Genomic DNA, 10,452 nt, shown 5'->3' on the forward strand with positions numbered 1-10,452 from the left:
AGTTAGTTTAACAATCCCTAAACCTTAGTTTTCTCATTTATTTATTTAGAGGTGGAGTCTCGCTCCATCACCCAGACTGGAGTGCAATCTCGGCTCACTACAACCTTCACCTCCCAGGTTCAACTGATTCTCTTGCCTCAGCCTCCCAAGTAGCTGAGACTACAGGCACACACCCTTGTGCCTGGCTAATTTTTGTATTTTTAGTAGAGATGGGGTTTTTGCCATGTTGGCCAGGCTGGTCTTGAACTCCTGAGCTAAGTGATCCACCTGCCTCGGCCTCCCAGAGTGCTGGGTTTACAAGCATGAGCCACTGCGCCCAGCTTTAACACCTATTTGAATTAGGCATCCAGCATAAAATAGGCATTCAAGCCTTAGTACCTTAGTAAGTATATTTTTTTATTATCTACAATTGTTACTCCAGCTTTCAGGAGAATGAAAAGTACACTCTTCTTGATAAGGTTACAATTTTTCTTTTTTAATTTTGTAGAGCCAAGGTCTCCCTATGTTGCCCAGGCTGGTCTCTAACTCCTAAGCTCAAGCAATACTGCCTCAGCCTCCCAAAGTGCTGGGATTACAAGAATGAGCCACCACACCTGGCCCTCTCCCACTCGTATTACTCAGATTTAAACTACCCCAAAAAGGCTCAAGTCCCACTAAGAGTCTCTGCAGAACTGAAGATTTAACAGGCTCTTACTATCACAGCTGGCGATTCCATGTTGAATTAGTGAAAACAGGCCAGGCACAGTAATCCCAGCAATTTGGAAGGACTGCTTGATGCCAGGAGCTCGAGCCCAGCTTGGGCAACATAGATCCTTGTCTCCACATAAAACAATAAAAATTATTTAAGAAATTTGTTTAACTTCAAAACAATAGGGCATGATTCAAAATTATCCTCTGAGCTGCCTCTCAGATTGGTTCTTTCTGGGAAAAATTCTTAAGCAAGTTGAGAAAGGAAGGAAAGTTGGAATAATGATAAACTATCAGAAGCATTCCTCATATTCCCTCCATTGCCTGTCCTCCCAACGTTGTACCCAAACTAGTTACAACGCCATTCTGTAAAGAGATCTGGTACCTACGATTTCTTCAGATTTACGCAATATCACTAGAATTTAATTTCTACAAGGGCAGGGATCTTTGAGTAGCACATAGTAGGAACTCAATAAATACTTGTTGAATAGATGGGTTAAATCCAAGTGTCCGGGATCAACTAGAGTGTCCTGTGCTTACGGTCTTTTAATAAAGATGGAAAGAATGATGTTACATCTTATAGCAATTACCTTTTAAACTCTGGGGGTTAACTGCACTGTTATACCTGTTATACTTCATTAAGGATGCCTTATATTTTTCCAAAAATATATTTATTTTTAAAAGCAAAAAATCAGATCAGTTTTATAGAATCAAAGTTTCCAGAGACAAACCAGAGTCTGGATTCCAGCTTAGAGTGCTAGTTAAGCATCAGTAATCTCATGCAGAAGCAGTTATCTCTGACATTCTGCTTGACTGCAAGCACTCAATTCTCTAAATCTGGTTTGTACTTCTGCCATCATTTTATTCCATTCCATGGCTCTGGCATGCAAGATAATCCATCTCTAAAATTCAAGACTTCCAAATTGAGATGAACGATTATTGGGCTTGGGTTGGGGTTTATAACCAATCCGATCATTGATCATTTGCTCCCGGCTCTTGGGATCACTGCTGAGCCCAATGGCTCCTTCTCCATCACTGCCTCCTATGACTTCCACATCTTCCTTCTGTTTCTTACGGGTCTGAAAGTATAAAAGTTTTAGGATTAAGGTAACATTCTTTCAATTAGCAAATGTTTATTTAGAGCACCTACCATGTACTAGGCATGGAGTAAACAACAGAGTTAAGGTGAGAAGAACAACAAACTGAAATCCTAGGTTCGGAATAGTTAGGGCACAGTGAGGATACGGTGATAAAAGATGTAACCCTTACCCTCCAGGATGTCACAGTCTAATGGGGAAACAGGCAAATAGACAATTATAGGGTGATTAGGGCTATGACCTACGACAGAGGAAGTCCACACTGCCAAAGAGACAAGAGGTGAGGAGCTAGGGGTGTGGTACAACAGGAAGCTCCAATTGGAAAGATGTAAGCGTTAGCAGACAAGGGGAAGCAAAGGGTATTTCAACAAATGTATTATTCTAGAGAACAGACCAAAAAAGAAGTGGTAAAGATTTTTGGTGGTAAAGAAATAACCACCAAAATTCTATAGCCTGATTGATTTCCATGAGATACATGAGAAGGTTTTATGCTAACTTATCAAAAGGTCTGAGTTTTGGGCCTTCATTTTGTTTTCAAATAAAAGGTTTGGCTCTTAAATCACATGTGACTGCAAAATCCACAAAGTATGTCTTAGTTTGATCATTTTCAAAAAGAGACATTTAGCCCGTAACTACCACTACCTGACTGTAAGGATAACACATGATAACTTTCTCTAAGAGAGTGAAATGATGTTTTATCCAAAGCTCCTTAATATTCATAGAAGAATGGCTCAGCTACTCAAATCACTGGAATTATCACCATGCTTCACCACTTGCTGCAGAACTGTGAGCATTTAAATGCCAAAATCAGGCTGAGCACAGTGGCTCATGCCTGTAAATCCCAGTGCTTTGGGAGGCCAAGGTGGGAGAATCGCTTGAGCCCAGGAGTTTGACACTAGCATGGGCAACATAGTGAGACTCCATCTGTCTCCACAAAAAATTTAAAAATTAGCCAGACATAGTGGTACATGCCTGTATTCCCAATTATTCAGGGGGCCTGAGGTAGTAAGATCACCTCAGCCTGGCAGGTCAAGGCTGCAGTGAGCTGTGATCATGCCACTGTACTCCAGCCAAAGCAACAGAGCAAGACCCTGTCTCAAAAACAAAAATAAAAAATATAATAAATGCCAACATTCAAAGTATTACAGTGAATAAAATAAGGTATTGCCTTTTACGTGGCGAATGACCTTCCTGATTACTCTCTAGTTAATCTACACTACTAGTAAGTGATGTTAGGAAGTTCTACCTAAATACCTTTGTGAAAACAAGTTCTAAAAGGCAAAAGACTCTTATCATTCTGAGACTATCCAAATAGAATGAAATCACTGGCTTCCCACTTTGAGCAACTGCTGTTTCAGAAGCTCGAGTCACGGTAGTCTAATCAAACTCATGTTGGTAATAAATGAAACAGGCCAGTTTTTTATTGGTTTCATCGTAGTTTAGGGCATGACTATCCCTGCTTTCTAAGTTACTCTAAAACAGAGCAAACCCACTAGATAATTGTCTTTAGTGGAAAGGCAATGTCAACTTAATAGTGAGCTGACTCTGTAGAGTCAAAGTTCAGCATGCTAGCATTTTATGAGATTCATTACAACTGAAGTGTAAGCCATACTTTAAAGCTTATCCTTGATAAAAGTTTTTAAAAAGCAAAAACTATGAGTTTCGAGAACACTAAAGTCTCTTGGGATGAAGCAGGGGGAAAGAAATCAAAGTTATTAGTCTTTTTTTTTTTTTTTTTTTTTTTTTTTGAGACGGAGTTTCGCTCTTGTTACCCAGGCTGGAGTGCAATGGCGCGATCTCGGCTCACCGCAACCTCCGCCTCCCGGGTTCAGGCAATTCTCCTGCCCCAGCCTCCTGAGTCGCTGGGATTACAGGCACGCGCCACCATGTCCAGCTAATTTTTTGTATTTTTAGTAGAGGCGGGGTTTCACCATGTTGACCAGGATGGTCTCGATCTCTTGACCTCGTGATCCACCCGCCTCGGCCTCCCACAGTGCTGGGATTACAGGCTTGAGCCACCGCGCCCGGCAGTTATTAGTCTTAATATGAAGAATATACAATACATAATAAGGCTGTTGGTGAATGCATGCAAAATGTCCTGTTCTCTAACATGGGTAAAACATATCTACTAGGATAGGAAATGAAAATAGACTTGCATTGAACCCTCCTTTGGGCCTGGTTTTGCAGGGAACAGATGCAGAAAGAAATATACTAATCCCTGACTTCAAGGAACTTATGGCCCAGGGAGGGAAAACAAAATCAAACAGACAATTACAACAGACAGTGACAGTGTCTGAGAGAGGTTAGCACAGGAGGATGAGGCTGAACCTAACCCAGCTGAGGGCTGGAAGGACTAAGAGTTAGCCTGGCAAAGAAAAAAGAAAGGACTTTTCTGGCAAAGGGAACACTGTGTATAGGCATTGAGATTAAAGATAAGCCAGCAGTGTAAAGTGGAGAGAGAAGCATGGACCAGGTCACAAAGGACCTCATATGCCATGCTAGGGAATTTGGAATTTACTCTGTAGGCCACTGAAGATTTCAAGTCTTATTAATGGACATCTAATACTGTGTAGTAAGGCCACACTTAAAAATACATATAAAGCTCCTACTACGTGCTAGAGGCTAGGAACTCAATGGTGAAGTAAACAGACATGATTTCTGCAATCAATCTTCCTAATGTAAATGACTTAACAATAAATAAATAATTGTAAATTATAATAAATGCTATGAAAAAAAAAATATGGTACTTCGTGAGAGCCTACAGAGATGGAGGCAGCATGGACGGGAATGACACATCTAACCTGAATACGGTCAAAAGAGGCCCCTTAAATTGAAGAGCTGACATTTAAACAAAGACTGTCTCTACTAAAAATACAAAAAATTAGCTGGGCATGGTGGTGTGTGCCTGTAATCCCAGCTACTCAGGAGGCTGAGGCAGGAGAATTGCCTGAACCCAGGAGGCGGAGGTTGCGGTGAGCCGAGATCGCGCCATTGCACTCCAGCCTGGGTAACATGAGTGACACTCCGTCTCAAAAAAAAAAAAAAAAACAAAGACTGAAAGAAAGAGAGCACTCCAGGCAGGGGAAAATAGTATGTGTAAAGTCCATGGAAGTGATAAATAGTTTGGTTTGGCATGTTCAAGGAAACAAAAGAGAGCCAGTGTGGCTAGGGTATAAAGGGCAAGGCAAAGAATGGCACAAAATGAATCTCAAGAGGTGCTAGAACATATAAAATCTTGTAGGCCATGGTAAGGAATTCAGATTTCATTCTAAATGCAGGACACCACTGAGGAGTTTTAAATGGGAATGACAGGATTTGAAAATTTTTGAAGATCTTTCTTGATACCGAATGCAGAACGCACTGAAGAGACAAAAACGGAAGTAGAAGACCAGTTAGGATGCTTCTAAAATTATACAGGGAAAGACGATTACTTAGAGTAGGACTATAACAGTGGAGATGAAAAGGTATGGGTAGATTCTAGACATATTCTGGAGGTAGCATCAAACGGTTTACAGACAGATCTAACACAAACGGTAAGAGAAAGGGAGGACTCAGGAATGAGTGCTAGGTTTCTGGCCTGAGGAATTTAATAGATACTGAGATGGGAAACGGGGAAGAATGGAGGGGATGACTGGTTCGAAGGAGAAATCAAGAGTTTTCTTCTTTTCTAACATGTTAACTATAGCAGGCTGAAAAATGGCTCCCAAAGCTAGCAGGTCCTAATCCTGAAGCCTATAAATGTTGCCTTATATGGAAAAAGGGCCTTTGCAGGTGCAACTAAATTAAGGACCTTGGGACTGCGGGGGATTATCCTGGGTTAGCCAGGTGGGCCCTAAACACAATCACATATCTCCTTATAAGAAGGAGGCAGAGGAAGTTTTCACAGACAGAAGAGAAGACAGTATGACTCTGGAGGCAGAGACTGGAGTGATGTGGTCACAAGTCAAGGAATGCCAGCAGCCACCAAAAGCTAGAAGAGCCAAGGAATGGATTCTTCCTAGATCCACCATAGGGAATGTGGCCCCCCTGACACCTTGATTTCAGCCCAGCAATACTAATTTCTGGCCTACAAAACTGTGAAAGAAAAAATTTCTGTCGTCTTAAAACACAAGGTTTGAAGTACTTTGTTACAGCAGCCACATGAAATATATATGAGCCAGGCGCGGTGGCTCACGCCAATAATCCCAGCACTTTGGGAGGCTGAGGTGGGTGGATCACCTGAGGTCAGGAGTTCGAGACTAGCCTGATCAATATGGTGAAACCCCATCTTTAAAAAAAAAAAAAGGAAACATACATGAAGTTTGAGATGCCTGTAAAGCATCCAAACAGAGATTTCAAATAAGCTGTTGGTTTAAGAGTCTGAAGTTCAGAAGTTAAAGTTAATGTGTATGTTCAGAAGTTCAAGTTATTGTGTACGTATGTGTGTGTATGTACGTATTTATGTATGACACAGAGTCTCATTCTGTTGCCCAGTCTGGAGTACAGTGCAATCACAGCACACTATAACCTCAAATTCGTGGGCTCAGCAATCCTCCTGCCTCAGCCTCTTGAGTAGCTAAGACTACAGGCATGTGCCACCCTGTCCAGCTTTAAAACAAATTGTTTTAATATTTTATAGAGACGAGGTCTCACTATGTGCCGAGACTGGTCTCAAACTCCTGGCCAGAAAGTGCTGGCATTACAGATGTTAGCCACTGTACCCACCCAAGAGTTATTGTCATAAATATTCCTAAAGCTTTGAAAGTTGTATCCAGCTGGGCATGGCGACTAACACCTGTAATCCTAGCACTTTGGGAGGCTGAGGCAGGCAGATCACCTGAGGTCAGGAGTTTGAAACCAGCCTGGCCAACATGGTGAAACCCCATCTCTACTAAAAGTACAAAAATTAGCCGGGTGTGATGGCGGGTGCCTGTAATCCCCACTACTCCGGAGGCTAAGGCAGGAGAACAGCTTGAATGCAGGAAGCGGAGGTTGCAGTGAGCTGAGATCACACCACTGCACTCCAGCCTGGGTGACAAGAGCAAGATTCGTTTTAGAAATCAAGACTCCATCTCAAAAAAAAAAAAAAAAAAAAAAAGAAGAAAGAAAGTTGTATCCATGGCTGGGCACAGTGGCTCACGTGTGTAATTCCGGCACTTTGGGAGGCTGAAGCGAATGGATCACTTGAGGTCAGAAGTTGGAGATCAGCCTGGCCAACATGGCAAAATCCCATCTCTACTAAGAATACAAAAATTAGCCAGGCATGGCGGCACGCGCCTATAGTCCCAGCTACTCGGGAGGCTGAGGAGGCAGAGGTTGCAGTGAGCCAAGATCATGCCACTGCTCTCCAGCCTGTGTGACAGAGCAAGACTTTGTCTTTAAAAAAAAAAAAAAAAAAAAAAAAAACAAAGTTGTATTCATACCTCCAGGTCCTTTCGAATGCTCTCAAACTCATCAATGTCATCGAGCTTTAGCTCTAGGCGTGTTGGTTTTCGTCTCAGCATATTGAAGTCAACACTAAGGGCCAAACCCAGTGAACTATTAGCTGTTGAAAATGGCAGAGGAGGAAAAACTGAAGGTGATAAAGTTTCAGGTATAAACATAAAATCAATTTGCAAGCATGTATATTAAAGTGAATTCAAGTATTAAAAATTCATTTGAATTTACACATAGACTTCTAAAGTCCTTTTTTTTTTTTTTAAAGAGATAGGGTCTGCTCTTTGCCCAGGCTGGTGTGCAGTGGCATGACCTTAGCTCACTGCAGCTTCAACTTACTGCACTCAAGCAATCTTACTGTGTCAGCCTCCTGAGTAGCTCAAACTCAGGTGTACACCACCACACTTGGCTAATTTTTGTGTTTTTTTGTCGAAATGGGATTTCTCTCTGATGCCCAGGCTAGTCTCAAACTCGTGGGCTCAGGTGTTCCTCCCTCCTCATCCTCCCAAAGTGCTGGCATTATAGGCGAGAGCCACTGCACCCAGTGACTTCTTAAGTCTTTTTTTTTTTTCTTTATTACATTTTTAATAGATTATGGAGATCCACAACTCTGAAAAATCAAAAAACTCTTTCTGTGAGAATTTAAAATAGCAAACTGCCTATAAGAGAGAAATTCCAGGCAACATCACTTTAATTTCATGTTCCAGTCACATTCAAAGAAATATTCTAGCTAAAAGAATAAACTGTCACATCTTAACTTAGTATAGTGGGGAAAGTGGACAAACCGCTGAATTTAATCTACATGAGGACTGTCAGAGATTTGTGATCACTCCTGAATGCCAGAATCAGTTTGCTAAATCTCATGAAAACGCCAACTCACCAATTCACAGGATTATTCTCAGCGTTTAAACAGAGCCTAAATGTGTCCGTCATTCATTAAACAAATACTTCTTGTGCTCCAGCTACAAAGTTAAAAGGTACAGTCATAATCTGTGGAGAAAACAAAGAGAAAGCTGTGATATTGCATAATGAAAACTCTGATGAGGGTAAGGCACTGGCGTCACACGGGCACCTAATCCAGTCTGGGCTGAGTGTGGGGTGGACAAGGATGTCAGGCAAGCCTTCCTGGAGAAAATGATGTCTTAGTTGACTCCGAAGGGCAGGCACAGAGAAGAGTGCACAAAGGAGGCTCAAGTCCGGCTTTGGAAACATAGCAAGACCCTGTCTCCACAAAAAAGTAAAAAAAATTAGCTGGGCTGGTAGTGTGTGCCTGTAGTCTTAGCTACTCAGGAGGCTGAAATGGAAGGATCCACTTGAGTCCAGGAGTTTGAGGTTGCCACAGTGAGCCACGATCTCACCATAAGACCCCCAACTCAAAAAAAACAAAACAAAACAAAACAAAAACCAGGCTCAAGAGAGCATTCCACAGCCTGAAATCCCAAAGTAAAGGTTAATAAAAGCTGTTTTGTGTTTTGTTTGTTTTTTGAGAAAACACAACTCCCCCAATTGAGTTTAATATTTGTTGATGGCATCACTTGTATATTCTCCACAGCATCCCCTAAAATCCCCTAGAGCGTATCCATAAAAACAGTCAGTAAGGGCCGGGCACGGTGGCTCACACCTGCAATCCCAGCACTTCGGGAGGCCGAGGCGGGCAGATCAGAAGGTCAGGAGTCTGAAACCAGCCTGACCAACATGGTGAAACCCCGTCTCTACTAAAAATACAAAAATTAGCCAGGCGTGGTGACGGGCGCCTGTAATCCCAGCTACTCAGGAGGCTGAGGCAGGAGAATCGCTTGAACCCGGGAGGCGGAGGTTGCAGTGAGCCAAGATCGTGCCACTGCACTCCAGCCTGGGTGACAGAGCAAGAGTCCGTCTCAAAAAAAAAAAAAAATCTGCTACACATTTTACCTTTTCTGCAAACTGGGAAAAACTCTCCACTAGGAAGCAACAGTCAAAAGTGTGGCTGTAGGGGTTAATCCCACTACACCACTGATCTTGAACAATTAGTTTCATCTCTCACTAGACCTTAGTTTCCTCATCTGTAACCTACTCTGCTATTGTAGGTGAATAACATAAATGCAGAGTAAGCTCTTGGAACATAATTTTGCATTTAAAAAATGTTCAGTAAATAACATCTATTATAACTATAATTTTTCTAGGGGGTTGGATGGGGATCTGGTCAGCTAGGGAAACGTCAATATTTTGAGAATCTTCCACCGCCCACGTGGGGATGAAAGCCTTATCCTGGCCGGGTGCGGTGGCTCGCTCCTGTAATCCCAGCACTTTGGGAAGCCGAGGCGGGTGGATCACGAGGTCAGGAGTTTAAGATCACTCTGGCCAAGATGGTGAAACTCCGTCTCTACTAAAAATGCAAAAATTAGCCGGGCGCGGTGGCCGGTGGTGGTAATCCCACCTAATCGGGAGGCTGAGGCAGGAGAATCGCTTGACCCAGGGTGGTGGGGGGGGGGCCGAAGGTTGCACTGAGCCGAGATCGCGCCACTGCACTCCCAGCCTGAGCGACTGAGCGACAGTGAGACTCCGTCTCAAAAGAAAAAAAAAACTTATCTTGTCTCTAATGCCCCAGCATCCAGCAGGGCACAGGGACGTACAGAGCTACCTGACACCTTCCTATCCGTCGTCTTACTCTCAATCTGATACAACGACCGGCTGAATACAAATCAACAAAATCAGGCCGAAACTCCTCCGCCGGGTCTTTATTTGACTTTGGCACTAGAGGGCTCTTTTAGCTTAAACTCTCGCCGCAGCCTAAATCCACCGCGGAGCCATCAAGCTCAGAGGTGGCCCCAAAGAAGACTTCCGGACCGTGGAGGAAAACAGCCCTTGTCCCCTAGCTCCAGGCCTGTACCTCGGATCCCTGGCGAGGGTTTCCATGGTAACAAGGTCTTCGGCTCCAGGAAGACTTAAACGCTCCGGTAGGCCCGGGGGGCACAGCGGACCCCGGAAGTCCTCGACTCGCTCCAGAGTTCAGCCCCGAGTCGCGCGACGCGACGCACCTACCTCTTTTCAAGCCTGTTCAGCCCCTTCCCGGAACCTCCGCTCCCCCAACGAAACTACTGGTAAACCAACTGGACTACACTTCCCAGACTACTTGGAGCCTCTCTCTCAGCAGAACCTCGTCTTGCGCGAGCTTTCTCACAGGTTCTAGGAGACATGCCAGTCAATACGATCACACCGCTTCCTACTACGACTTCCATCATGCTCCGCGCCGCTCCGAGCGTGGCGACGGCTC

General features: G+C 43.6%; 1 protein-coding gene across 4 annotated transcripts; it reads right to left on the reverse strand.

Annotated features, from left to right (window-relative positions):
* Positions 1 to 1,339: 1,339 nt before the first annotated feature.
* On the reverse strand, positions 1,340 to 10,409 carry CDC26 (cell division cycle 26). Of its 4 annotated transcripts, none has more exons than XM_032240402.1 (4): positions 10,221 to 10,409; positions 8,080 to 8,189; positions 7,187 to 7,280; positions 1,340 to 1,766 (listed from the first exon to the last, which is right to left on the reverse strand). In XM_032240402.1, the coding sequence occupies exons 2-4, from the start codon at positions 8,130 to 8,132 to the stop codon at positions 1,590 to 1,592; spliced, it is 324 nt and encodes a 107-aa protein (XP_032096293.1). In that variant the 5' UTR covers positions 8,133 to 8,189; positions 10,221 to 10,409; the 3' UTR covers positions 1,340 to 1,589. The 4 variants fall into 4 exon arrangements, with proteins under 4 accessions (XP_032096293.1, XP_032096294.1, XP_032096292.1 ...); XM_032240403.1 differs by having other exon boundaries at positions 7,187 to 7,308; positions 10,221 to 10,407; XM_032240401.1 differs by having other exon boundaries at positions 10,069 to 10,234.
* Between the last annotated feature and the right edge of the window lie 43 nt (positions 10,410 to 10,452).

The sequence above is a fragment of the Sapajus apella genome, unplaced genomic scaffold, assembly GCF_009761245.1.
Source record: "Sapajus apella isolate SASKATOON/1434 unplaced genomic scaffold, GSC_monkey_1.0 scaffold46, whole genome shotgun sequence".
In the NCBI taxonomy this organism is placed as follows: Eukaryota; Metazoa; Chordata; class Mammalia; order Primates; family Cebidae; genus Sapajus; species Sapajus apella.